The sequence below is a fragment of the Miscanthus floridulus genome, chromosome 8, assembly GCF_019320115.1.
Source record: "Miscanthus floridulus cultivar M001 chromosome 8, ASM1932011v1, whole genome shotgun sequence".
NCBI classification, from domain to species: domain Eukaryota; kingdom Viridiplantae; phylum Streptophyta; class Magnoliopsida; order Poales; family Poaceae; genus Miscanthus; species Miscanthus floridulus.
Genome location: NC_089587.1, coordinates 87,444,277 through 87,470,222, shown reverse-complemented (window position 1 = coordinate 87,470,222; position 25,946 = coordinate 87,444,277). Strand labels below are relative to the sequence as shown.

Sequence of the window (25,946 nt, the reverse complement as noted above, 5' to 3'; positions counted from 1 at the left end):
CCTTGATGGCATCGGGTAGCTGGCTTTCTTCTTGTTGGGCATGAGTTAAGGCTGCCTCGACTTCTTTCAATTCTGCCGATAGAGCCATCCTCTTTGCCGATAAATCTAAGATTTTCTGCTTAAGTTCAGCGCCCGAAGTCTGCAAGTTACCGATGCCCTTGTGCTTCTCATCGGCAATCTGTTTTAGTTGTAGCATCTCTTCTTTGAGTTGAGCCTGAGCTGCTCTATCGGCAATGCGTTGAGCAGCCCGTTGATATTGCAGTTGGCGGCTTTCTAAATGGGCTGCTGGGAAGAGTGCTTCTTCAACATCGGCAGGGACCTGGCCACGGATTGTTTTGAAAATTGTCTTTGTGGGGTCCGAGTCATCTACCAGTTGGGCGGTATCCTGCTGTAACAAGTCCAGGAGAGCTTCCAACTTGGACTTAATTTCTGCCGATATTGTTCCTAGTGCAAGGGAAGAACTTGTTTCCTCTCCATCATCGTCAGAAACGTCAATGGCAAAGGAAAATAGGCTGTTTAGGGAGTCTTGTTCCTGAGAAAAAGAAAAAGAGGTCAGTTAAGGATAAGTATGAATATTATAACTCGACTAGGTCAATCGGCTTACCTGTTTCAAGGCAATTTCCTGTACTTGGCTGGAGGAAGTAGCCTGGAGTATGCCGTGTGGAGGATCGGCTGAGCTTGCCGATGGGATATCCTCTGTGGCCTCATTGGTGGTTGGCCCTTGGAGTATGATGACCGATGGTATGTCCTGTACAGGAGGATTAACTGCTTGCTCAGTTGCATTGACTGATTCTGGCCGGCTTGCAGACGTTGGGGCAGATGTGGGGATTGGCATGGACTTCTGTCGTTTTGGCTGTGCCTCGGCATCTGTTAAGGCTTTGCGCTTTGCTTGGGCCTCAGCAACGGTTGGCTGGGGGGCATCAGCACTTGTTGGTTGTGGAGCTTGAACATCTGGTATGCTTGCCGATGTACCCATTTGTTGCTGCAAAACAAGTGTAAGGTATGATATTTAACAGATAAAATGTAAAATCAAAGGAATACCTCTGAAGGTTTGTCAGAGGTAGTGGTGCTTGATGTCGGAGGAATTGCCGATGACGATCCAGCAGCGGCTCTTACACCCTGATGATTAATGTTAATACAGTTTGTGATCGGCATGAGTAGAAATAAACAGGGTTGTTACCTTGAATGCCTTGATCAGGGTTGTAGCAGCAGCCAATGGAGTGGCCCTAGCTGTAGCCAATTTGGACTTGGAGGTGATGGTCTTGGCACGGGTCTTCTGGTGAGTCAAAGCAGCTAAGGTGGGGGCGTTGTAGCCGATCGGTGATATCGGGGAAACAGGCCGAAGATCGAAGGGTTTCCCACTTTTGCTCATAGATGGTGCTGGGTTGTTAACCTGTCATGAGAAAGTTAGTTACCGATATATGAAAGGAAAAAGCAGAAGGGAGTTAAAAGAAACTTACTGCGTCATCGGGAATGGCATATTCAGGGTCGATCATGTGCCGATATGTGTGAGCAGATGTTGCAAACAGTTGTTCCCTCCACTCTCGCCACCATTGCTTATATGATTCGGTGATGAAAGATGCTGGCGTCCAGATGGATATATCGACATCTGTAGTATCGGCATCGGGGAAGAGTCGTACTACCCTGCTCCAATCTGTTCCGCAGGTGATTGTTTCTCTGGGTTTGATCACATCGGCAAAACAAAGTTTGATTGGCAGTTGCCCAAAAGCCAATTGATGGGATACTGCCGATGGATTGTAAAATTCATACGTGATATTGGTGTTTTTCCCGCTACCGAATGTGTTTACTGGGATTGCCCTGGGAGTAATGATGGCCATCATGAGTTCATTATCTTGATTCAGAGTGTCATCGGCAAAGTTGAAAAGAAGGGGGAATCTGTTTTCTTCGTCAATATAAGGTACCCAGGCCCTATGATCACGAGAAAGACCATTGTAGAAGCTTTGGAAGAATCTGCCGATCTGGTCTTCATTGGCCTCTGTTCCAGGGAGGACAATTATGGCTTCACCAAAATTGAGGGGTGAGCGTGTTGCCGATTCCTCATCCCCAAGCATGTGGTCTTCAGCAATTTCTCGTGGGAATTGTTGGGCAAAGAAGTCCCATTGCAAACGTTTATGCATATGGGCATTCAGCCACATGTTGATAAACCACCACGGGCCTCCTAAGTTGTCGATGGGTTCGCCAAGCAAAAGTTTTTGAGACACTTGATGAAGAAGATGATAAGTGGAGCTCAGAAGGTATCGGCCAAGAGAGAACCTTACACCATTGGCCAAGAGTTCAGCCGCAGGGAGGAAGGCGTTGGTTGGTCCTACTGATCGACCATAGAAGATAAATTTTTCTAACCACATATTCAAGAATGTGGCATGTTCCTTCTGGTTAACTGTCCCGGTCCTCTGGCATTCTTGAATATATCCCGTCCAACCGCCGATGTTGCGGGTATTCACCCTATATTCAAATTTTCTGCCATAGATGGAGCCTTCATCGGCAGTTGAAATGTCCAAGCCAGTGAGCATGTAGACATCGGCAAGTGTGGGAGTAGCTGGGCCATGTCCAAACATAAAAGTGTTTGTTGTGTCTAACCAGAAGTAAGCAGCTGCAATCATCATTGACTCGTTCTTTTGCATATCGGCAATGGATAGCCTAATGCATTGGTCTAGCTTCCGTTCTGCCTAGTGTACTTGCATCGACCTGTTGACCCTCAAGTACCAATCTTTCCACCCTTTGGTGGTTTTGGGCCAAGATCGGAATGTATCTTTCCATAAATTCAGAGAGAAATTTTGGGCTCTAAAAGGGATTCTGTTAACCTCTGCATTAATCAGATCAGTTGGATCTGGGTTGCCCATTGGTCCTAGGCATTGGAAATGCGGCTGATCGGTTGGAATAACTAATTTGTTGCGAAGTTCCTAAGTTTAGAGGATCTGAAGAACAAAGAAAAAGAGAAAAATTACTAACTGTATGAACTCGCAAAGACCAGAGGAATCGAGGTAAAAAGTAACGGAAGTGGAACGAACCGCAGGGACGTCGAAGTTGATTGCCATTATCTTGAGGTAGATGGGGGCACGAGCTGGAGACTCGAGGTTGACGCTGGAGAAAAGTTCTTGTTGGTTGAGGTCGCGCAGTTGTTCGTCGGAGTCGCCGCCGGAAAGAGAGAATGCCAAAGATTGGAGTCTGAGGGTAGAAGACGAGCGTTCCGGAGAAATCTATTTATAAGCCGCTTGGAGTAGGGGTATTCTAGACTTATCTCTATGCCGCGCGCATGTGGGTCGAGGTGGTTCAGATGGATATGGTAACTGTTCGCACGATAATCAAGGGATTGTACAGATGATTTGATGGCAAGTAATCATGACTTGGAAGAGATCTCGGTACAGGATATTTTAATTCTGAAAATGGCGGCATTATTATGTTAGGATCTTGCCGATGGATTATTGTTTCGGTATCTTAACCATAATCAGGGCAAGAGTGGTTGGAAATTGTGCGATATTTATTGAGGTGCGTGAATCAGGACTAGATTTGATAACAGATCAAGTTTTGGCTTGGAGGATGAGTTACGGTAATTGGGCGAAGGCAAACGTTATCTGGAGTAAATTTCGGAGCATTAATGGTTTTATACTCCGAAATTGGGGGGCATGTGTTGACACCGTTTTTTGCACGTGTCAAAATTATCAGAGTGGGCTAATCGGTAGGAGGAAAGTTACTGTATACGCTGACAGCCGATGAAAATCAGCTTGTAAAGATGGTTGCCGATGAATGGTGGTGATCGATGGAAAGGTTGATTTAGACTCGGGCGTTGCCGATAAGGTTGGAGATGTTATTGTCGATGCCGATGAAACAGGAAGTATGCCGATGGAAAGGAGGTCGGTGAGAATTCCATCGTAATTGAGGCGGACAGGGAAATAGATAGGAGTTGATTTCCTTTTCTATATTTGTTAGAGTATGATTCATGTAAGAGTCACGTGTTTCCTTAGATATGGACTTGGTGTCCTAGTCGTATTTGGTTATGTCTCTTTAGATCAGGGTATAAATATAGATTGAGGGGCAATGTAATAAAAAAAAGAATCAATATCAAAAACCAATTTTTACTCCTATTTGCATCTACCTACTTTTCGGCGACTTCGTCAATTTGCATATTTTTTCCTTTTTACGAGTTCTCATTGATTCGGCGAGTTGCATTGTTTCAGTGCGACCTTCGGCGATTCTCGAGTTCCGCGTGAGTACCTCTTCGTATCGCTGTTGTCAGGACCAAAGTACTCGTATCTTCATCCTTGTCGATTAACAGGTCAAATCGACTGGCACGCTTTGGATATCGATTCGGGTATTAGCCCTTTGTGTTTGCAGATCCACTTTTGCATCAACAACTCCATATTCTTGATAGAACTATACTTGCTGAGATTGTATAGTGGGCTGAGAGTTAAATTATGAAGTAAGTTTAGTAGACAAGAAAATGCAAAATGCAGTCTTGGTGAAACAGCTGGTGCAGCAGTGCCGCTCCCAGGCATGGTAGTGCCGCATGTCTAGGGGCAGTACCACATCAGCTGCTTCCCTCGCTTGCACGTTGACTCTTCTTGAGTACTTAACTTGCTTTATAGGGTAACTTCTACTCTCTATTTGTACAGTTCTCATTTTAGTCTATGTTTTTGTGTAGATGGCCTCCGGAGGTGAAGATGACCGGAGGCGAAAGAGGAAGATGACCGAGCCTCATGACAAGCAAATGCCTCGTCGTGGTCGTGGCAGAACCACATAGGGCAGCAGCGGTGTAGTAGGCTGAGGGGATGCTAGTGACAGGGGAGAAGGGATCAGTTGATCCAGGAGGAGGAGAACTTGGAGAGGGCTAGCCGCACCATTCCTCTAGGTGCTTGCCCAAATACTCCACCTCACCTTGAGGAGTTTGACAGAGGTTACATCAGAGAGTATTCTAAGAAAGTGATCATGAGGCGTCTCGTTGACACACGTGCTCATCCTGTGCTCAACTATACGAAAAAGCTAAAGATGGTGGAAGAAGCACGTGAGAACAATTCTTATGAGCAGCCAAAGGATTTGGGGGTGGACTACAGGTTTTAGAATGAGTTTCATTCTAACTTTTATGCCTCAGTGATTTTCAACTCCAAAACGTCAAAGATTGTCAAGATGCAGTATGTTGACTGGGAGCAGATGAAGGGGAAGAATGAGCCTGAGTTCAACAAGTGATCAAGGCTTGTGAGCTGTTTGGCCTCACTGATATCATGAGCTTCTGGTACAATTAGAATGAGGAAGTGCTAGCCCAGTTTCATGACACCTTCTTCTATGACATCTACACTGATGAGATTCACTGGATGACTGAGGAACGACATTATAGGATTGACTTTGTGATTTTCAGCCGGATCCTTGGTTCTGGAGAGGAGTAGCAGGGCTTCACTTATATTCATAATGAGGCTAGAGCTGAGATCCGTGACATTGCATATATGTGGATTGACAGGAGAAGTGCAGATGGTAAGGTCAATGGCTTGAAGAGCTACTACTACATTCTAAACAATCTGATCAGGCACACAATAAATCCCAAGGATAGAGCAACTTCAGATCTTAATGGCTATGTGAGAAATGTGCTTGCTAGGTTTGCTCCTAGAGGTGACATGTTCAATGTCCCTCACTTCACGTGGCGTGAGCTGAGGAATGCCATGGAGGGTGGGAGAAAGGGGATGCCCTATGCCCCCTATCTCATGTTCATGATTAAGAGGGTCACCGGTTACAAGTTTGATAAAAATAGTCTCCACACCGTCTATAAGATTGAGAAGACCCAAGCCTAAGGTGCTAGCAGGCAGTGAGACGCTCTCCATCAGTTGAGAACGTGCTTGAGTCCTCTCGCTCTAGGCCCCGCAAGGAAAAGAAGATGGAGAAGTTTGGGAGATGGATTAAAGCATTTTCACCACTTGCACCTATGCAGCGAGGACCACATATGATGATCGGTTGGAAAACTGTGAAGCCAACCAAGAGGCTAGAGAGCGTGTAGGGCTACCACCTCTTTCTCCAGTACAGTCACCGCCGAGGTTTGACAACCTCCCTAGCCTCTCCAACATAGATTCAGAGGCTGATGAGGAGGAGGAGCAGGAGCGGCCAGAGCTTGACCCTCACACGAGGTTGAGCTCCACCTTGCAATCCATGAGGAGAAGCACTAAGCCTGAGCGTCACACTTCTACCACCCATCGCCAAGGGAGGGCGGTGGTGTCATGTTCCTCCTCCCCCGACGACGATGATGATGGTGGTGAGGAGGCACAAGTTAACTTCAAAAAACAGATAAAATGTCCCTTTTAACCATTTCAAAGTGGTTTCTCTGATGTTTTTGCAGGCCCACCTGCCGTTTCGTCTCTATGTTTCTCTTTTATATATATATATATATATATATATATATATATATATATATATATATATATATATATATATATATATATAATGTTTTTAATATAAAGTTGTATGAATAGAAACTTTATAAACCGAGTAGTAGTAGTTTAATGGAAATGGAACAAAGGAACATATGCGTATATATAGCAAGCTGCCAAGCTCCGTTTCGTTCACATGTAGAAATGGGAAGACGCGGCCCTTCCGCCGGCGACCACGCATGGAGATGGAGGAGGGGCTTTTTCCATATGGATGCTGGATGCTGGATGCAGCAGCATCCGTGCACCACGCATGAGTCCACCAAGCATGGGGCCGGGCCGGGTGCGCGCTTTCGGCCTGGAGCGAGCGATACGCGTGTGCGTGCCAATAGGCAGAGTAGCAGGTCCAAGCCAACAGACGGATTTCACAATTCACACCACACAGACACGGAGGAGGTGACGTCACCACGCCGCTGGCTGGCTCACGAGAGGACGGGGACGGCGCGCGATCGATATGATGCGTGGCGGATATAAATAGATGGACGACGCGCTAGCCCCCTGCCCAACACGGTGCAAAGGAGCTGGAAATTTTGGCGTCGGAGGGGGATTGATTGATTGATTGGTCGTCATCCGCTTCGTCCCCGGCGGTAGCTCGTGCTCGATTCCTGAATCATCTCTCGCCGGCGCGCCCGCCCACATGGTACGTTCTCCTGCCTGCCTTCTCCTTGATTGATTCGAGGCCGTACTGTGTGCTTTCCCTCCCCACTCCGGCCACCGCCACCGCCGTCGGTCGAATAAATACATAAAGCTAAGATTCCCCGGACGTCACGTGGCAAGTTGTGTGTGGCCTTCAGTTCCCTCTCGATCGCTAGCTTGCTTAGCTTTTAAGACCTTCGCTAATCGTTAAAGGTATAATATAGAAAGAGAGAAAGGAGAAGGTTCCGTTTACACAAGAACCGCCCGGTAATGCGCGGCTGGCGTGCTGAGCTGTTGTGCTCCACCATCACGACGCCGTCCTTGCAGCTTGAGGCTCTCCGTCCTTGCACCTTTCCGTCGCCCCTCGCGTTTTCCGGCACCCGAGCGGAGACGGGGGCGGGGGCGTTTCTGGAACGGACGGCGCCGGCACGCTGGCTGCAGGCCCCGTGGCCTCCGCTGCATCACATCGTCGCGTTCGTAAGTTCGTTTGCACCCTGACAAATGCTGGCCGACGCTACCGTCCAGTCCATTTGATGAACTAGTAATTGTCTACTAAGAATTATTATAATAAACCTTCTCCTTTTGAAAACAAAAGAGATGTTATTCAACCTGACGAATTGAACGCTGTGTCTAACTTTGATGTGATGTGATCCAGGCGGAGTCGCAGTGCGAGGCGGCGGTGCTGACGCCGCCGCTGTCGCTGGAGGGCGGCCTTGCGGCGGAGCTCCGCCCGGCCAACCTCGTCCAGCGGGTGCTCAGCCTCTTCCGCAACGTCCGCCCGGGCTCGGACCTCTCCCACTTCCAGGTACGTGCCTGCGTGATGATGGAGCACCCTAAACAAATCGGCTTAACTTTAGGCGTCCTGACCGTACGTGCCGCTCGTGTCCTGACTGACTCACGAGTTTAGGGTGAGTACCTAGGTACCGTTTAGTTCCCTCCCAAAATACTAAATTTTTCAAAATTCTCCGTCACATCGAATCTTTGGACGCATGCATGAAGTATTAAATATAAATAAAAAATAAAACTAATTACACAGTTTAGACGAAATCCACGAGACGAATCTTTTAAAGCTAATTAGACTATGATTAGATACTAATTGCCAAATAACAACCAAAAATTTCGGCATCTAAACAGGCCCCTACTAGCAGGTCAGCCCTTGTCAGCTAGACAGAGCATACTCCGAACCCAACAACAAACACAAGTTGAGCAGTTTGCGCGTCTCTGACTTTGCATTCGGTTGTTTAATTTGGGCGTCAACTAATCAATGTTCCTTCTCTCATGATTTCCATCCATCTGACTCACCCTACTTTAGTTGCGGACAAGGACTCCTCAACACGAACCGTTTGATTCGAATTTTCTATTCATAAAATATAAAAGCAACAAGTGTCTGATTGAACGAATGAATGAAATTCTAACGTTTGGAATTGATTTTGCAGCTGCCGGCGACGTTCAACCTGCCCAAGTCGCAGCTACAGCTGTACGGCGAGGGGGTGTACTGCGCCGGCGAGGACCTGCTGGGTCGGTGCGCGCGCGGGGCCGACAGCCTGAAACGCCTCGCGGCCGTGGTGGCGTGGAGCATCTCCACGACGCGCCCGCCCATCTTCGGCTTCGCGCCCTACAACCCGGTGCTCGGGGAGACGCACCACGTCTCCACCTCCGGCTCCTCCGGCGGACTCAACGTCCTGCTGGAGCAGGTCTCGCACCACCCTCCCGTGACGGCGCTACACGCGACGGACGCGCGCGGGGAGGTCCGCCTCGTGTGGTGCCAGAGCCCCGCGCCGCGGTTCCACGGCGCGAGCGTGGAGGCCGCGGTGCGCGGCGCGCGGGAGCTGCGCCTTCCCCGGCACGGCGAGACGTACGTCGTCGGGTGCCCCAACCTGGTGATCCGCCTCCTCCCGTCCCCCGGCGTCGACTGGGCCGGCGACGTCCGCGTCGTCTGCGCGCAGTCCGGGCTCGAGGCCCAGCTCAGCTACTGCCGGACCCGCCGCTCGTTCCTCGGGTTCGGCGGAGGCGACGCGCGGTGCGTCAGGGGCAGGATCTTTCGGTCTGCTGCGCCTGAGGAGACGCTGTGTGAGGTCGATGGGTTCTGGGACCGACAGGTCTCGATCAAGGACGTCGCTACTGGTGAGGTCTCCGTGCTCTACGACGCCCAGCTCGCCATTGGTGACCTCGCCACGCCCGTGGTGCAAGACCCAAAGGTAGGAGAGGACACGACACGACTGTTAACTAATTACAGGCTCTGCCTCTAATGCCGGTTGTGATTGATGATGAGCATGCATGTTGTCGATCGTGTCACTGTCACAGGGCGTGTCGGCGTCGGAGTCCGCGGTGGTCTGGGGCGAGGTGAGCGAGGCGATCCTGAAGAAGGACTGGGAGACGGCCGGGCAGGCGAAGCGGCGGGTGGAGGACACGGAGAGGAGGCTCGCCAAGGAGAGGAACGACAGGGGGGAGGTGTGGACGCCCAAGCACTTCTCGCTGTCGCAGAACAAAGACGGCGACTGGGAGTGCTGGCCGCTGGAGGAGACGGTGCCGCCGGCGCCTATTGTCGTCCCCTCCTCCTCATCCTCCTCATGACACTACTAGTAGATCACTAGTGCTACTTGTTGACACTTCACTGATGATATACGACGACGAACGAACCTGAATGAATCTCATTGAATCTATATCTCTTTGTTCTTCGTCGGCTTGAGAATCGTGTGGTGCATGGTAGCCACGATTTCTTCAGGGACGGCTTTCTGATGAGTGATGACAGATCGGCGGCAATTGAGCATTCAGTTAAGGAAACGAAGTGGGCTCTGAAAAATCTATGAATCCACCACACGAAAGTGACAAAGCAACGCAGAAACATTTTCATGGAACAAACGATGAACAGCGTGTTTTATTTTCCATAATCTACATAAACGGATCCAGTCTGTACATGTTTCCGTCTTAACTGGGCATGATGTATGATTTTACCACTGCTATGGGGACTACTGTCAGCGAATCCTATAGGGAACTGCTACCGTCAGTGAATCCTACAAGAGCTTCATTGGCTCATGGCGAGGGAGGGTGATCAGAGGAGTAGCAAGAGCACTGCAGGCAGAGGCAGCAGAAGCCACAGCTGATCGTGTAGCGTGCTCGCTAGTGACATCGTCATCCACGGTTTCTGGTAGGTACCTCCGGCACCGTCGTTGTCAGTCGGAGGAGGCTGCAGATTGGTGCTTCCGACGCCACCTTTGTCAGTAGCAGGAGGCGCCTGGCCGGTGGTTCCGTCGCCACCGTTGTCAGTGGAAGGGGGCGCCTCGTTGGCGCTTCCGACGCCGTTGCCAACAGTAGGAGGCGGCGGGGGCGGCATGCTGTCAGCACCGCCAACGCTGCCGCCACTGGTGCTTTGCCCATTTGGCGGCGGCAAAACGAGGGGAGTGGCGCCAGAGTCGTGCGACCTGCGCGAACAGACAAGGATATGAATTCTGAACTTGTGGCAGTCATCTCATCAGGCATGCGATCGCCGGGCAAAGTTGACCAGATGGAAACACATTTCAGTGCGTGTGGATTCCGATCAGCAACAGCCGAGAAGTGTGTTATTACTGGCTACATGCGGTGAAATGTACGTGGCTACTGGCGAGTTACCCGGAGGGAGGGAGGCAGAAGGCGATGGTGTAGCCGGCGGCGCTGTGGCAGGTGAAGGTGCTGGAGCGGTCGTCGTAGGCGTAGCTGTACGCGCGCGGGCACGCCGACTTGAACACGGACGAGTAGGCCGTCGGGCGGCACGCCGTGGGCGTCGCGTACGCGCCGCTGCAGCAGTACTGGTCCTGCCCGAACGCCTCGCACGCGCTCCGGCACGCCACCGTGCCGCCGCCGCAGTCCACCTGCAGCTCCCTGGGGCACGCTGTCACACACGCGACACACAAAGCTTCGCGCGTCATCAGAGCAGCCAAGACTAGCAGGTAGTAGTTAGCACACGCCACACGACATGCATGGGCGCGCGCACACGTCACGCGGACGGAACGTACAGCGGTTGAGGTCGGCCATGCAGCCGGTGGCGTTGCACCCGCCGCCGCCGCCGCCCGGCCGCGCCCGCGGGACGGCGACGACGGGCAGGTTGTACCCGTCGACGAGGCTGACGTCGTAGTAGTCCAGGTCGGCGGCGCCCGCGGTCCCCTTCCCCAGCGTGACCTCGAACAGCGTCGCGGGCGGCGTACCGCCGGTGCCGGCACACTCCAGCCGCCCGCCGCAGTCGCCGGTCTGGCACGTGCCCCTGCCGTCCGCGTCGAACACGCAGCCCGTGCGCGCCCATACCCGGCCGGACCACCCCGTCGGCGCCGGGACCTGCACGCTCTGCCCCGGGTCGAGCCTGAACCCCGTCGTCGGCAGCTGCGGCGTGCCCGCGCCGGCGAGCGTCCCCGGCCATATGGTCTGGGAGCAGTAGTTGGACACGGTGAAGGTGGAGCTCGCCATTGCGATGACGCACCAGTGGGCCAGCGCTAGCACGAAGATCAGCGAGTATGGTGAACTGCAGCCTCTTGATGCTTCTTCCATGGTGTGCTGCTGGTCTTCAAGTACTACTGATTTGGAGTTTCACTTGGCTACAAAATCACGTATGTTCTTGACGGCATTCAGGAGAACTGAGAAGAGATTTGGGACGTGTGGTTGCAGGCTTTATAATGTTTTGGGTTGCAGCCGCCAAAGAAAAGGTTTCTTGGTGAGCCGCTTTAGCATTTCTCGAGGATTGGGTGGCCTCGGTGAGAAGAAATACCTTATGTAACAATGCAAGGGATAAAAGTGAAATTGGGCTACTACTATGTAGGAGTCTACTGATAGTACTTGTTAGTAGAATGAATATACCTTGTTATCAATGTTGATCAATCCTCAATGTGCACAACTAACTATATGACCTGAAGAGCTGTTGTTCATGAATCATCATGATATGTAAGTCACTACCATATGACCATTCCAATCCACACACTAATATATATAATAAATAAACAAACAAAAAAACCGGGCATTCAATCAGAATTAATTTGAGTTAGCACTCGAACATTTTCCATTTATAGACTAATGAAAGAAACATCCTATTTGGTCCGCAAAATATGGCTCACTGAACATTGCTTCCAGGTGGGTGAACTTGTCTTGCGGCAGTAAGACCAATACAAGAAAAGCATCGATTCCTCACATGCAATGGAAATGATTCTACTGCAAATAACTGAATCATGTCACTGTTATAAACAAAGAGCAGATGTATCTAACAGATGCCGGCTGCTACCATTGTAGATACCAAAAAAACAAAAATCAGCCGGAACAGTGTTTTTCTCTTATAATCCGTATTTTTTGGCTTGTCTTTTCAGCTAGAATAGTGTTTTTCTCTCACAACAAATCAGCCGAAACAGTGTTTCAGCTTGTTTTTTCAGCGAAGCGAACGGGGCCAATATCATCTTGACTATCAGATCGGGTAAGTACATTGCTTCTGATTGGGTATGACAAGTATAACCATACATGAACAAAAGTAGGGGGTCTCCAAAATTTGTCACATATAACTTAGCCGTCACTCCACCCTGGAAGAGGCCAGTACAAGGTCAAGGCAATCAAGAAAAAACATACAACTTTCAAAGTCCCACATACTCCTACAGCTTATGAATGAATAGTCAACAAAGATAAACTTCTGAATTTTTATGTTCACACTCCACAGAGATATAGTGAAGCATATTAAAACCAGTAAAATTAGGAGCATATTGAGATGCAAACTTTGGATAATAAAGTAATCATCAGATGTCAGTTGCTAGAAAAGTTCTCACATTGCAGAAATATAACAAGCTACCAGTCCAATCTGAAGGGCATAAATGATAAAAGACACCCCTCTTCCATATTAATTATACGAAAGGATAAAACTATCATGCCTCATTCATGCCACCTCTTCGATAGGGGATCCATTTTCACTGTGCGGGGTACTAGGATCATCAACAATTGTGAGGCCTTCAATGTCCAAAGGGCGTCCAGTCATTGGATCAATAGGATGTCTATTGCGAGGCCCACCCTTGTGTGCCATAGCTAGCACCGGAGGTGGAGGCAGAATTCCTGCACGAAAGAGTATATGCTCCACAGGATCTGATGGTTGTGCACCAACTGACAGCCAATATCTGCAGCAAGATGACAGTTATGAGAGTAAGAACCTAATAGCAGTTCTGGTACAATCTTGTACAACAACAATAACAACAAAGCCTTTAAGTCCCAAACAAGTTGGGGTAGGCTAGAGTTGAAACCCAACAGAAGTAATCAAGGTTCAGGCACGTGAATAGCTGTCTTCCAAGCACTCCTATCTAAAGCTAAGTCTTTGGGTATATTCCATCCTTTCAAGTCTCCTTTTATTGCCTCTACCCAAGTCAACTTCGGTCTTCCTCTGCCTCTCTTCACGTTACTATCCTGATTTAGGATTCCACTACGCACCGTTGCATCTGGAGGTCTCCGTTGCACATGTCCAAACCATCTCAACCAGTGTTGGACAAGCTTTTCTTCAATTGGCGCTACCCCTAATCTCTCACGTATATCATCGTTCCGAACTCGATCCCTTCTTGTATGACCGCAAATCCAACGCAACATACGCATTTCCGCGACACTTAGCTGTTGAATATGTCGTCTTTTCGTAGGCCAACATTCTGCACCATACAACATAGCAGGTCTAATTGCCGTCCTATAAAACTTGCCTTTTAGCTTCTGTGGTACCCTTTTGTCACATAGGACCCTAGACGCTTGCCGCCACTTCATCCACCCTACTTTGATTCTATGGCTAACATCTTCATCAATATCCCCGTCCCTCTGTAGCATTGATCCTAAATATCGAAAGGTATCCTTCCTAGGCACTACTTAACCTTCCAAACTAACATCTTCCTCCTCTCGAGTAGTAGTGCCGAAGTCACATCTCATATACTCAGTTTTAGTTCTACTAAGTCTAAAACCTTTGGACTCCAAAGTCTTTCGCCATAACTCCAGTTTCTGATTCACTCCTGTCCGGCTTTCATCAACTAGCACTACATCGTCCGCGAAAAGCATACACCTAGGGATGTCCCCTTGTATGTCCCTTGTGACCTCATCCATCACTAAAGCAAACAAATAAGGGCTCAAAGCTGACCCTTGATGTAGTCCTATCCTAATCGGGAAGTCATCCGTGTCTCCATCACTTGTTCGAACTCTAGTCACAACATTGTTGTACATGTCCTTAATGAGCCCGACGTACTTCGTTGGGACTTTATGTTTGTCCAAAGCCCACCACATAACATTCCTTGGTATTTTATCATAAGCCTTCTCCAAGTCAATAAAAACCATGTGTAGGTCCTTCTTCTTCTCCCTATACCGCTCCATAACTTGTCTTATTAAGAAAATGGCTTCCATGGTTGACCTTCCGGGCATGAAACCAAATTGGTTCATAGAGACCCGCGTTATTGCTCTCAAGCGATGCTCGATAACTCTCTCCCATAGCTTCATAGTATGGCTCATCAACTTAATTCCCCGATAATTTGTACAACTTTGAATATCCCCTTTATTCTGGTACAATCTTGTAGATTCATTTAATTTTTTAAGACACCATTTGTTCTAAATCATGGTCATGCACCTGGATTCTACATGTTTTACAGATGAGCAATGTCCACAGTAAAAGAGTAGGGTTGTTTTGATACACTCTACTTAGTCATGCACCTGTTGTAACCTTGATGCTTGTGCGACTAGGATGGCAATTAGAGGCACTCTGTGTTAGTTTGCTTGATTAGTTTTCAGCTAAGCGGTAACAAAAAAAATCGGTGTTTTTGTTTGCAAATTTTATAGAAAACAAAGATTACCCTCCACAGAAGACACAATATTGCACTTTTCAGCTTTGGTCAGAGCACAGGGCAATGAAACATTATATGTGTTAAATTTTGTTGATAAATCTTTGTCAAATTTGCAAAAATAATGTCTTAACCTTTGGATCCAAAACAGGGGTAAAATTACAAAGAATCATAAAAATGAGGGCAAATCCACAAGGGCAAACTTGTCATTTATCTCAGAATTAACACCGTTAACATGACTTAATAGAATAGGGGCAAGGTCAGTCTTCGATCTGAAATTGCAGGGGTAAAATCACAAAGTTAAAAAATAAAGGCAAAATCACCATTTGATACGAAAGTGGGGACATAAACGCTTAAGCCCCATAATAGAAATCCACCACAAAACAAGCTACCTATAGAGGGATATCATGGAGAGGGTTATGTGTGGCCAATATATCATCATTTGTGTTGAATAATGAAAACAGATACTGAAAGTTTGATAAAACGTCTATTCTCCATTGTATCTCTTGAAATGGATTATATATATACAGTTTTCCATGTAATGGGAAATTAACCTCATGCCATCATGCTTTAGATATTATTGAGCACCAAGATACAAAGTTTAAATTGAAAATTGGGTTAAATTTTCAAGCTTGCTTCTACTGGTCAATTTCAATTTGATGGAGTTTAAAGAGGGTACAGAATGACATCGTGTAAAATAACTACTCCCTGCATATACCCATTAGAGGATGCACAACAGGTCAAGTGAAATGCACTATATAAATCATTTGACATGTACTCACTTCACTCGGTCAAATTTTAAACCCATTCTCTTGCCACCATCCTGTCCTGTAAAACAGCAACAAGACAAAGAACACTTTCATTACTCATCGTCGCATGGATAAGCTAATATTTGACTTCAGCAGTTAAAGCAAGGAAACGCCACTATTTAGGAGAGAGAAGAAACTCTACTCTCAGCACAACACCATGAAGCATACTCGGTTCATCTCAACAGTGTAATTAAACTACTACTAGTACTAGAGCTTCCTGAGATAGAAAACATCCTCAACCTCTGTAAAAACCGCCACGAAATCGTCCAATCCGATCACCGGAACAGGCACCAGATAATACAAAGAACGAACTGATGGGAGGCGCAATGAATTAGGCTCGGACGATACCGGGGATTGGGTTGTAGTATCCGAGGACCTCGAGGTGCTTGCCGTCGCGCGGGGAGCGGCTGTCGGCGGCCATCAGCCGGTAGAAGGGCCTGTTCCGGCAGCCGAACCGCGCCAGCCGGATCCGCACCACCATCTCCGCTCCCCACTCGCCTTCCCCTTCGCGGAGCTGTTGGTACGACGCGATGCGACCGGCGGGGGATCAGGAACGCGAAGTTTTTAGCCTTGAGAGGGACGGGCATGGGAGTGGATAGTGGAGGAATAAATGGGGAGAGCCGGAGAGGTAGAGGAAGGGACGAAACCCATGGGCCGGCGAGTTCTATGGGCTCGGCCCATGTTTATTTTCGTCTTGTGAAAAGCGACCTCTCGCATGATAACCCATCTGAAACGATCTGCCTGACTTCACGAAATGCACTAATATATATGCGTTCAGTTCCAACACTGCACTGTGGTGGACGGTGGTGGTGGGGTGGCTGCGGTTAAGAGGTGATGAGCTTGTTGCCTTGCTCACAAAGAGCCTAATCAGAGGCACAGAAATATAATTGGTGCGCTGGGCTTCATATTGTCACCTGTATGAGCATAATCTGAAACTGTACTAGCTGAACTTCACCGGCAGAAACCTAAAACTGTAACAACCCTGATTCTGCACACTGTTAGTTACCTTCAGATTCATAAATATCAAATGCACTGTTCTCTTCAGGATAGGTATGCAGTATTGTTGCTGATTTGTTGTAATTTTCCACTTCTCATAGGCCTTTTGAGTTTCAGCAAAATAGCAGCACCTTTTGTGCTTTATAAGCAGGTCTATGTGCTGATACCATGATAGTTCTGACAGTCACCGAGTAATGTTCGCAATAAATGGTATGAAATTTCATTTGCTGAGCACAACTTATCAAAATAGTGATGGTATCTTTGTACCTTTTTTTCAAATATAGGGCAAAGCCCCAGTCTCATTTGCATTAGCAAAAGGGCACTTCAAGTGTTTACAACATTCACAGGATGACCATCTCTACAGCACCAGCATAAAAAGATGGAACCATTACATCTTCATCACCAAACTCTTACAACCTTCAGAGACTTGGCATCGTTCTCCCAGGCTGCTGCGAGAGGTCGCCGAGCCTGACTGCTCTCGTTTGTTCTAGGTCCTCTACCATTAATCTTGTAGTTGAAGACAGACATCAAGATCAGCAGAGGGTGCATAGCTTCTCAATTTTCAGGTCTTTAATCTTAAAGCAGCATCACCTCCATCAATTTGCTGACGTTGTATCACTGTTAGTATTCCTGGCTTCTATGCTGTTTGCTACAACTTGGTGATAGCTGCCTGGCTGCCACAAGAGCATCCATAGAGAAAGTGCGACAGAGCACGCTCCAATTCTTTAACATATATAGGATCTTCCCTAAACCAACTCCATACATCTCCACCTTTTGTCCTGAAAACATTCATTCCTTCGTTTCGACAGCTCCCATAAGGCTGCCAAATTAATCGTACTCACAACTGCCTAATATAGCAAAGCTACAATTTCGCTACATATTCAGAGTTCTAAAACACTCTAGATCCAAGAACTTCAGAACTCCCACATCTGTTGTCACTACAACACAGTCAAAGAAAATGTGGGCTATAGATTCTACTTCAGTCAGGTCTTGAGCACAAAACAACCATCGTCTACTTTTCATCTCTTACCCAGATTGTCTCTACTGAGCAGTGCAATACATGTTCAACTAATTCAGCTTTACACACACAATGAAAAGATGGGTTGTCTAATTGAGAGATTGACATAAAAAACATATCAACCAAAGAAGGAATGTTAGTTTTCCAGATAGCAGGTAAGTACATTGCCATTACCTCTGCAATTAACAATGTTGTATAACAACTGAACTGTACACCCCTTTGGATGAAAAATTCCAAATAAGTCAATCATCATCAGCTGCTAGAACAATATTCTCTCAGGCCTCTTCCCACATTTGCAAGCTACAGTTGCAGGAAGGATTTTAATTACCATGGCAAATGCAGATTGCTTGTAACAATATTTTCAGTAAAAGATGCCAAAATGCTTATATATATATTTTAAATTTCTTTACATTTCTATGGACAGTAGCTTCTATTTCCTGAACATACAAAATTGTTACCTTCTAAAGGTCTCTTCCCTCATCGTTTTAATATCATCTCTTCATCTTTATAAGGCTATATGGTGGTGCTAGAACTGCTAGTAGAATTAAATGTGCTCTCTGCCAATGAACAAACAAAACCACAGTTACATGACTGATGTTTCTTTCAGAAGTACCCTCTGCAAGAACACCTGCCTCCTTCAAAATGATGGAACCTGCTTGAATCTCTCAGAATGATATCTCTGTTGCACATCTTGGATATGAACTTGGCAGCCTCATGGCAGTGACTGCAGACTTTTGAGTTCTTTGTCACACGGATTGGCCGCCCTTCCGGTAAATTCAGCACACCGAATGCGACAGCGAGCTTTGAGCTGTGCCCACATAGTGCCTCGTCATGCACTGCATCATTGGCACCCATCAGAGCATACTTTTTCTTAGGACCATGGCCTTCTCCCCACATCCTTGTGGCAACATCATCCAGAAACTCTGCAATCCTGTCCCATTGTGTGTGATTCCGGTTATCTGCGATAAAGACATGAACCTTGCCCCTGACCTCAATCCAACTGCAGCCAGTGTTCTCACGGAGCCCTCGACCACCAATCTTGTTCTTGAGTTTCTTGACAGCCTCCCATCTCTCAGCCTCAGCATAGATGTTGGCAAGAAGAACATAGTACCCTGTGTTCTCAGGTTCCAGCTTGAAGACCCTGTCTGCTACCTTCTCCGCAAGCTTGACATCCCTGTGAATTCTACATCCGTGCAGCAATGATACCCAAATGCTTGAATCAGGTTCAATCGGCATTGACTCGATGAACTCAAAAGCCTCCTTCAGATTTCCGGTACGGCTAAGCAGGTCAACAATACAGGTGTAGTGCTTCAGTTTGGGCTCTATTTTGTATTCCTTTCGCATAGCATTGAAGAATTTCCACCCCTCAGCTGTAAGACCAGAATGGCAGCAAGCATACAATATGGCACTGAAAGAGGCCGCGTCTGGCTCAACACCATTGCCTCTCATCTGCTCAAAGAGGGCAACAGCATCTTTTCCACAACCATGCATGCCATATCCAGCAATCATGATGGTCCATGATATGAGGTTCTTGTTAGTCAACCGGTCAAACAAAACTCGAGCTACCAGTAACGCACCACATTTAACATACATGTCCACAAGAGCATTGGATGTATAATTATCTTCCAGAAATCCTCTTCGAAGTGCATAAGCATGTATCTCCCTGCCTCGCTCCAAGGATGAAATGCTTGCAACAGCAGGAAGGATGCAGGTCATGGTCACTGCATTGGGTCTGAATTTGAGCAACATGTCACTGAACAAACTGAAGGATTCATTGGCAAAATTATTTCTGGAGTAACCTCCTATGAGTGTATTCCATGAGATTATATCCTTATTCGTCACATGGTCAAAAACCAACTGTGCTTCTTCCATATTCCTGCATTTCACATACATCTCCATAAGTGCATTTGCAACAGGAAGAAGCTTCTCCATTCCATTTATGATGGCGTACCCATGGACAGATTTGCCTTGTTTCAAAGATTCGTCACCAGCAAAAGCATGAAGGGCACTCGTGACTGCAAAGACATCAGGTTTGATACCATCTAATACCATCTCTTGAAGTAACCCAGACACTTTGTCAAACAGCCCAGCCCTGGTATAACTTGTGATCATCGCTGTCCAAGACACCACATTTTTTTGAGCCATGCTTCTGAATATCTGATTGGTGCTATGCCAATCTGAACAATTTGAGTACATATCAAGAAGAGCATTTGCAAGAGACGTCTCCTCAATCAATCCAGTTTTGATCGAGTAACCATGAACCACCCTTCCTACAAACCAATAGCGTGACCGCGCACAAGCTGGCAAAACACTTAGCAATGTAGTTGAGTCCAGCTCGTGTCCTTGCATCCACATTCTTATGAACAACTCAATAGCTTCACTGTTTAATCCATTGGAAGTGTATCCACTGATCACAGAATTCCAAGAAATGGTATCTTGATGAGGCATTCTATTGAACACCAAGACTGCATCGTCAATCATGTTGGATTTTGCATAGAATGATATCAGTGCATTGCAAACCGCACACTGTGCCCCGAAACCCAATTTGACTAGATATCCATGAGCCACCAAGCCATCCCTGACACAAGACAAACAAGTGATACACTTCAGAAGGCAAGAAATGGCATGTTCATCTGGGGTAATTCCAAGTTCATGCATTTGCTCAAAAAGCGAGAGAGTTTCTTCAAATTCACCAGTCTTTGCATACCCGCCCATTATCAGATTCCATACATGCACATTACCTTTTGAGGACATTGCATCAAACACCTTTCTTGCAGAGCCCATGTCACCACATTTCACGTACATGACTACCAATTTGGATCCAAGAGGGTCATCTATTCCACTTTGTACAGATTCAAGGTCCCAAAGTAATCCAGATTTCATGGAGTATCCATGCACCGCTTTTCCAACAATGTCATAACCTAATTCCGCACAAGCAGGCAAAACACTGAGCACTGTCACTGAACTGGTCTCCATACCTTCAGACCACATTTTGCTGAAAAGGTCAACGGCCCTATCATGCCATCCATTTGAAAAGCATCCACTGATCATAGAATTCCAAGAGATGGCATCCCGGGGATGCATACTGTCAAACACCTGCACCGCATCCTCCATCCGTCCACACCTTGAGTACAACGCAATCAGAGCATTTGCAACCGCACATGCTTCCCCAAGACCCAACTTCTCAAGTAATCCATGAATCACCTCGCCTTCCATGATGCTGCCCAAACTAGCGATGCACTTGAGGACACAGGAAACAGCATGCGCATCCGGACTAACCCCGCAGCACTGCATCTGCCTGAACAGCGAAACGCCTTCCTGGAAATCACCGGCCTTCGCGTACGCGCTCATCAGCGAAGTCCAGACACGGACATCAGCGACTTGAGGAGGCATTTCATCAAACACCGTCCTTGCCCCGCCCAGGTCGCCGCATTTCAGGTACGCTAGCACTAACCTCTTCCCAAGGACGCTCCCGATTCCACCCGTTCCAGCACGAACCAAGGCATGTGCTCTCCTCGCAGCCTCCAACGACCGCTCCTCCCCGCAGAGCTGAACGACCGCGCAGTAGCTCCGCACATCGACGCCGCCGTCAGAGCCCAGCAACCTCAAAGCGGCCGCGAGGTCACCCGCCTGACAGAGGCGCTGGATTTGCAGGTTCACGTCGGAGCTCAGGACCCGAATGGGCGGGTTCCTTGAACTTGGAGCAGCGGTGGCCGCCTCTAGAACTTGACCGGCCGGTGGCGCCAGCACGCTACACCGAAAGGTTGTTCGCGGGCTGGTAGCAGTCTTGGGAGGCGGCCATGGTGGTGGGGCACGGTGGTGAGTGGAAACGGAGGAGAGCGGAGGCGTCGCCATGGTGACGGTGGCTGGGAGGAGGAGCGTTCAAATTCTGCCGCCAAATGCAGTGTTTTCTTTCGTTGCAGCTTTGCTTGATTGGAGGAGGAGTCGAGGCGACCGGCACGCCGTATCGAGTTCCTTCACCCTGACAGGCGGCGAGTAGCGCGCGCAGCGACAGCGGCGGCGGGCGGACGAGAGCGCGGGAGTGGGACGGGGGGGGGGGGGGGGGGGGGGGGGGGGGTGGGAGGGGAAAGAAGAGATAACGGGAGGGGATAAGATATCACCCTGGCAAGTGGGACCTACATGCATGTGTGTTGAGTCAAATATCTAATTACTCGGTTAAAATAGTACTCGCTCGCGTGCTTTATACTCGCTAGTCGCTACACTCTTGTTTTTTTAATATTAAACATTCGGTTGCATCACAATATGAGATGGAGATATTGTTAACCCTGTCAATGTTTTCTAGCATATGCTTGCTTGTGTTGTGTAGCCTTCACGGAAGGAGATACATAGCCTGTTCGCTGATTGATTTTTGGACTGATAAGCCTGGTTGATGCTGGTTTGTAGCTGACATATTGGTCATCAAGTTTGGTTTGTTTTGTTCACATGTGAGTTTGTACCAAGTTTCAGTTTAGGAATATTTTTGACGGTTTGTATTCTGAATCAGATTCGAGGCACAGATGGGAGTTGCTGAGCAAATCGATCGGGGAATTGTCTGCTTTGCTTCGACGATACTTATTTGTTTGGTTTAATAATTCACTAATATGATGGAAACTGATACTAAAATTGCAATAATCCCTGTGGTATTATATTAGCAAATTGAATTGTCACGTAATCTGCTGTGAATCATAACCTTCGCTGCCGTATGTAAATGTCACTGTAGGAAGATGGAATTGGACCAAAAGTGTTTGTATTGCATCACTGTAGGTATAAATACATGTATGTGCAGTTACAGAACGCGAGCGCGGGTGGAGCGGGCGACGTCGTGGCCACCGCGCCTAACCACTATCAAAACTGAGTGTCTCAATAGTCAGCCAAAGAAAAAAAATGTGGTTTGTTGTGCCTGCCAATCAGATTTAACCAATTTAGCTCTTTTATTTTTGTTAGCTTTTATTGTGGTAGTTCTGAATCCGTCTGTTCTCGATTTGCTATTTGTTTTTCTGCTATTCAGATCCAACAAGTTTAGCTCCCATTGCATTGGTTCTGGAAAGGAACTTTCTGCATTTTCCCATTTAGTTTAACAAATTCATCGGTTAATGTGTTTGCTATGGATGTCATTCAGTTCTTTGCCCATCAGCGCCCTGTTCATTTAGACATGTTTGACTTATAAGTCATGACTGAAAGTACCGTTAGTTAGTTTGGTGTGAGAGAAAAATACTGTTCGTTGGCTGATAAGCCATGGCTTATAAGCCAAATACGACCAAGCGAACAGGCTGCAGATTAAACAAATACAGCGTGCAACTGCAATGTATTAGCTCTGCAACCTGTACGCTTGCTCGTAAACGATCGTAAATTTCCAGCCAGGAACAGTGTTTTTCTCTCACATCAAACCAGTCAGCAGTAAATAATCCACGATACGATACGGCCTCCCGAACATGCCGCTGAATTTGATGCCTACTGTTTACTCTTCGGATTTAACAATTCTAGATCTCAAGGTGTTTCCCGTTGATTAATATAGCTACTTTGACTGACTAATTTAATTTCCATTGTCAGATTTCAATGTTATATGGACTTATGGTCTAAAATCTAGGTATTGGTTCTTACTGTTTTGAAAGATGCCTAATCGTGTGTTTCTAATTAGACAAATTGTACTTGACGTTTGAAACACACGATTTGTCTAATTAGCAAATTTGGAGCATTTCTTTATGACCTAATGTCTGTATTGGGCATCTAAGAGCATCTTCAACAGTAAAAAAACTATCATATTAAGGGTAATTATGGGGATGTTTGGTTCGTGGCATACATGCTGCCACGCCTAACCTTAAATTTGCCACACTGATTTTGGTAGGCGTTTGGTTCAGAACTCAGATACAATACACCACTGCCACGAAATCATCCCGCCACAGATTTCTTAACAAAAGTATGGCGGGCGTTTTTGCTGCCGCACCACCCATGGCGCGCTGACCTCAGATTTCACCGCAATAGAAAAAAAGCCACCTCCACGGCTCCCCTGCACTCGACCATCCTCCGCAGAAAAAAAGCTCCTGTCTCCTAGGCCGAATTTTTTATAATTTAGCCTTTTTTTTGAAAGTTTCTCATAAATAGACCCCTGGCGAAAAGAATTCAGAAAAAATGGACCCTTAGCTCGGCGCCATTGATGCTCGCGCCAAGGTAGGCGCCAGCGTCTCTAGCGCTGAGCTCCTGGGCACGGTGGATGACCTGGCAGAGAGCTCGGCGCCGTAGATCTTGGCGCCGAGCTCGGTGCCAACGTGAATGGTGCCGAGCTCGGCGCCAACGTGAATGGCGCCGAGCCTTTAATACCTATTGGGCCCGCGCTTTTCCTCTCTTCTTCTCCCTCTCTCGCCCTAGGATAGCCGAGCTCCGCCGCCGCCGCCCTCGCCCGCGCCGCGCCGCACCACCGTGCGCGTGCCCCGAGGCCACCCCACGCCATGCCCCGCGTCGCGCCGCGCCTCGGCGTGCAGGAGCGCCGCGCCCCGCGGCTGTGCCACCCCCCGCGCCGCGCCCCGCGGCTGCGCCACCCCCCGCGCCACGCCGTTGCCCGCGGCTGGGCGCCGCGCCACGCCGCCTCCGCCGCCCTCCACCGTCGGCCTCGCCCCGCCTTGCCGTCGTCCAGCGCCGACGTGCCTCCCGCGCCCGTCGAGCCGGACTCATCGCGCGGAGCCCCGGGCATCCCGCGCCCACCGCGCACCACCGCTGTCGTCGGCCGCGCCATCGTCGACTCCGCCACCTGCAGCGGCCGGCCGTGCCACCACCGGTCCGTATCATCGGCCTGACCCAAGCCCATCGTCCGCTGCGACTCCGTCGACGTCCACGGAGCAGTCGTTGGAAAGGTAAAAATTATGAATATGCAATGTACCTACTTAGTTGGCATTTGTTATTTACTAGTTAATGTGATGACTCAGGTAGTTGATTTAGTTAGTGATCTAGTGAGATATATATGTAGATAGATAGTAACATAGATACATAGGTTCATAGATATAGTTAGATAGCTACTTAGATATGTAGTTACATATTTAGTTAACTATATATGATCTAGCTATTTAGTGAGTACACTATATATATATACGTAGCTATTATCTTGATTACTTAGTTTGTAGCTAGAAAGTACTTGTTAGGTACTATCTATCGTCTAATTTTGATTAAAGGACATATGTTTCGTTACGTGTTTGAACTAGATAGACAACCTAGTGACCATATATCATGGAGGCACCATTGAAAGCGATCGCTATGGATATGTTGAGTTTCTTGATATGCAAAGCGTGCCTATGCTATTCAATGATAGGCCTTCATTTAGTGAGATGGTTGCAAAGGCTCGGGAGAAGCTGCATTGCCTTGGAGATGATGACATTGCAGTTGATGGTGTACTGCACCTAGGTTCTCCTCCGAACATCTTTAGACGAATGATCTCAATTGGTTGTGCGGATCAGTGGGAGAACTATGTGAGATCGGCTATGAAGAGCCAGCAGCAATGTTTGGACGTGGTTGTGCGTCGGGTGTTAGTTGATCCCATCCGTCATGGGTTTACCCCAGCAATGGATCACCAGGCACACATTGACCCTCCCGTTCTAGAACCTTACCTGCATGTGCAGATTGCACCTACGGTTCCCGATGCTCAATCTGCCCCCAATGCAATATTTGTAGATGGTTGTCAGACTCATGTTTCCATGGTAGATCCTCCTTATGGATCCTTTTGACACAGAATCATCCGAGTAAGTGTCTTAACCATATGGTTTTTGGGAGCTTACCCCATTCCTTACATCTATTTCTTTCATTCTTTCCTCATTTCTGTACTGATGTTGCAGGAGACATTCTTCAGAATGTGGATGTGCCCCCTGTTGCTGCGCAAGTGCACTTTGGAGATGGATTCCGTGGCTCCAATAGCGTTGAAATTATGCATGATTTGGAGCCATATGAGATGGCTAGGGCTCTTGATTCTGATGATGATCACCCTGTTGGAGAGTTGACGGAGAGTGATGTTGAGATGATGAGGCGTATCTTTCTCGGCCGCCGTGATCCTAGAGTTCACGAGTTCAGCGATCTTGCTCATTCCGATGAGGCGTTTGCAGAAGGGCGTGATGATGAGCTCCTAGAAGCTCCTGAGGCTGGTCCTAACATGGTAATTGAGAATAGGAGGGTGTTCAATGATCTCCCTGCTTTGAAGAGATGGTTGCAAGCTTTTGCAGTGATATGAAAGAGGCCTTACATGGTATTGCATTCATATGCGGAGCGCCATTACACAGTTGTGTGTGAC

The 25,946-nt window shown here is 47.8% G+C and overlaps 4 protein-coding genes across 6 annotated transcripts; 1 reads left to right on the top strand and 3 right to left on the bottom strand.

Moving 5' to 3' along the window:
* Window positions 1–6,810: 6,810 nt before the first annotated feature.
* LOC136476892 (oxysterol-binding protein-related protein 4C-like) lies at window positions 6,811–9,739 on the top strand. Of its 2 annotated transcripts, XM_066474861.1 has the most exons (5): window positions 6,811–7,065; window positions 7,286–7,538; window positions 7,717–7,866; window positions 8,498–9,259; window positions 9,366–9,739. In XM_066474861.1, exons 2-5 carry the CDS (start codon window positions 7,332–7,334, stop codon window positions 9,633–9,635), a joined length of 1,389 nt encoding a protein of 462 aa, XP_066330958.1. In that variant the 5' UTR covers window positions 6,811–7,065; window positions 7,286–7,331; the 3' UTR covers window positions 9,636–9,739. The 2 variants fall into 2 exon arrangements, with proteins under 2 accessions (XP_066330958.1, XP_066330959.1); XM_066474862.1 differs by lacking the exon at window positions 7,286–7,538 and having other exon boundaries at window positions 6,820–7,065.
* Window positions 9,740–9,873: 134 nt separating this feature from the next.
* Window positions 9,874–12,651, bottom strand: LOC136476893 (pathogenesis-related thaumatin-like protein 3.5). Its single transcript, XM_066474863.1, has 3 exons — window positions 11,054–12,651; window positions 10,671–10,929; window positions 9,874–10,483 (listed from the first exon to the last, which is right to left on the bottom strand). The coding sequence occupies exons 1-3, from the start codon at window positions 11,577–11,579 to the stop codon at window positions 10,114–10,116; spliced, it is 1,155 nt and encodes a 384-aa protein (XP_066330960.1). The 5' UTR covers window positions 11,580–12,651; the 3' UTR covers window positions 9,874–10,113.
* A 118-nt stretch (window positions 12,652–12,769) lies between these two features.
* On the bottom strand, window positions 12,770–16,274 carry LOC136476894 (small ribosomal subunit protein bS16m/bS16c-like). The gene is made up of 3 exons (XM_066474864.1): window positions 16,012–16,274; window positions 15,637–15,682; window positions 12,770–13,174 (listed from the first exon to the last, which is right to left on the bottom strand). Exons 1-3 carry the CDS (start codon window positions 16,142–16,144, stop codon window positions 12,940–12,942), a joined length of 414 nt encoding a protein of 137 aa, XP_066330961.1. The 5' UTR covers window positions 16,145–16,274; the 3' UTR covers window positions 12,770–12,939.
* Window positions 16,275–16,971: 697 nt separating this feature from the next.
* On the bottom strand, window positions 16,972–21,714 carry LOC136476891 (pentatricopeptide repeat-containing protein DOT4, chloroplastic). 2 transcript variants are annotated; one of them, XM_066474860.1, is made up of 3 exons: window positions 18,136–21,714; window positions 17,852–17,977; window positions 16,972–17,438 (listed from the first exon to the last, which is right to left on the bottom strand). In XM_066474860.1, the coding sequence occupies exon 1, from the start codon at window positions 21,530–21,532 to the stop codon at window positions 18,281–18,283; it is 3,252 nt and encodes a 1,083-aa protein (XP_066330957.1). In that variant the 5' UTR covers window positions 21,533–21,714; the 3' UTR covers window positions 16,972–17,438; window positions 17,852–17,977; window positions 18,136–18,280. The 2 variants fall into 2 exon arrangements, with proteins under 2 accessions (XP_066330957.1, XP_066330956.1); XM_066474859.1 differs by having other exon boundaries at window positions 16,972–17,977.
* Window positions 21,715–25,946: the final 4,232 nt, after the last annotated feature.

Bases quoted from the DNA above. Each gene is read 5' to 3' on its own strand.
- LOC136476892 (XM_066474861.1), top strand. From the start codon at position 7,332: ATGCGCGGCTGGCGTGCTGAGCTGTTGTGCTCCACCATCACGACGCCG. The intron at 7,867-8,497 runs GTACGTGCCTGC...TTGATTTTGCAG, and splicing joins CGGACCTCTCCCACTTCCAG to CTGCCGGCGACGTTCAACCT. The intron at 9,260-9,365 runs GTAGGAGAGGAC...TCACTGTCACAG, and splicing joins CCGTGGTGCAAGACCCAAAG to GGCGTGTCGGCGTCGGAGTC.
- LOC136476893 (XM_066474863.1), bottom strand. From the start codon at position 11,579: ATGGAAGAAGCATCAAGAGGCTGCAGTTCACCATACTCGCTGATCTTC. The intron at 10,930-11,053 runs GTACGTTCCGTC...CGTGTGTGACAG, and splicing joins CATGGCCGACCTCAACCGCT to CGTGCCCCAGGGAGCTGCAG. The intron at 10,484-10,670 runs GTAACTCGCCAG...CTGTTCGCGCAG, and splicing joins TTCTGCCTCCCTCCCTCCGG to GTCGCACGACTCTGGCGCCA.
- LOC136476894 (XM_066474864.1), bottom strand. From the start codon at position 16,144: ATGGTGGTGCGGATCCGGCTGGCGCGGTTCGGCTGCCGGAACAGGCCC. The intron at 15,683-16,011 runs GTATCGTCCGAG...GCTGTTTTACAG, and splicing joins ATACTACAACCCAATCCCCG to GACAGGATGGTGGCAAGAGA. The intron at 13,175-15,636 runs GTGAGTACATGT...ATCTTGCTGCAG, and splicing joins TTAAAATTTGACCGAGTGAA to ATATTGGCTGTCAGTTGGTG.
- LOC136476891 (XM_066474859.1), bottom strand. From the start codon at position 21,532: ATGGCGACGCCTCCGCTCTCCTCCGTTTCCACTCACCACCGTGCCCCA.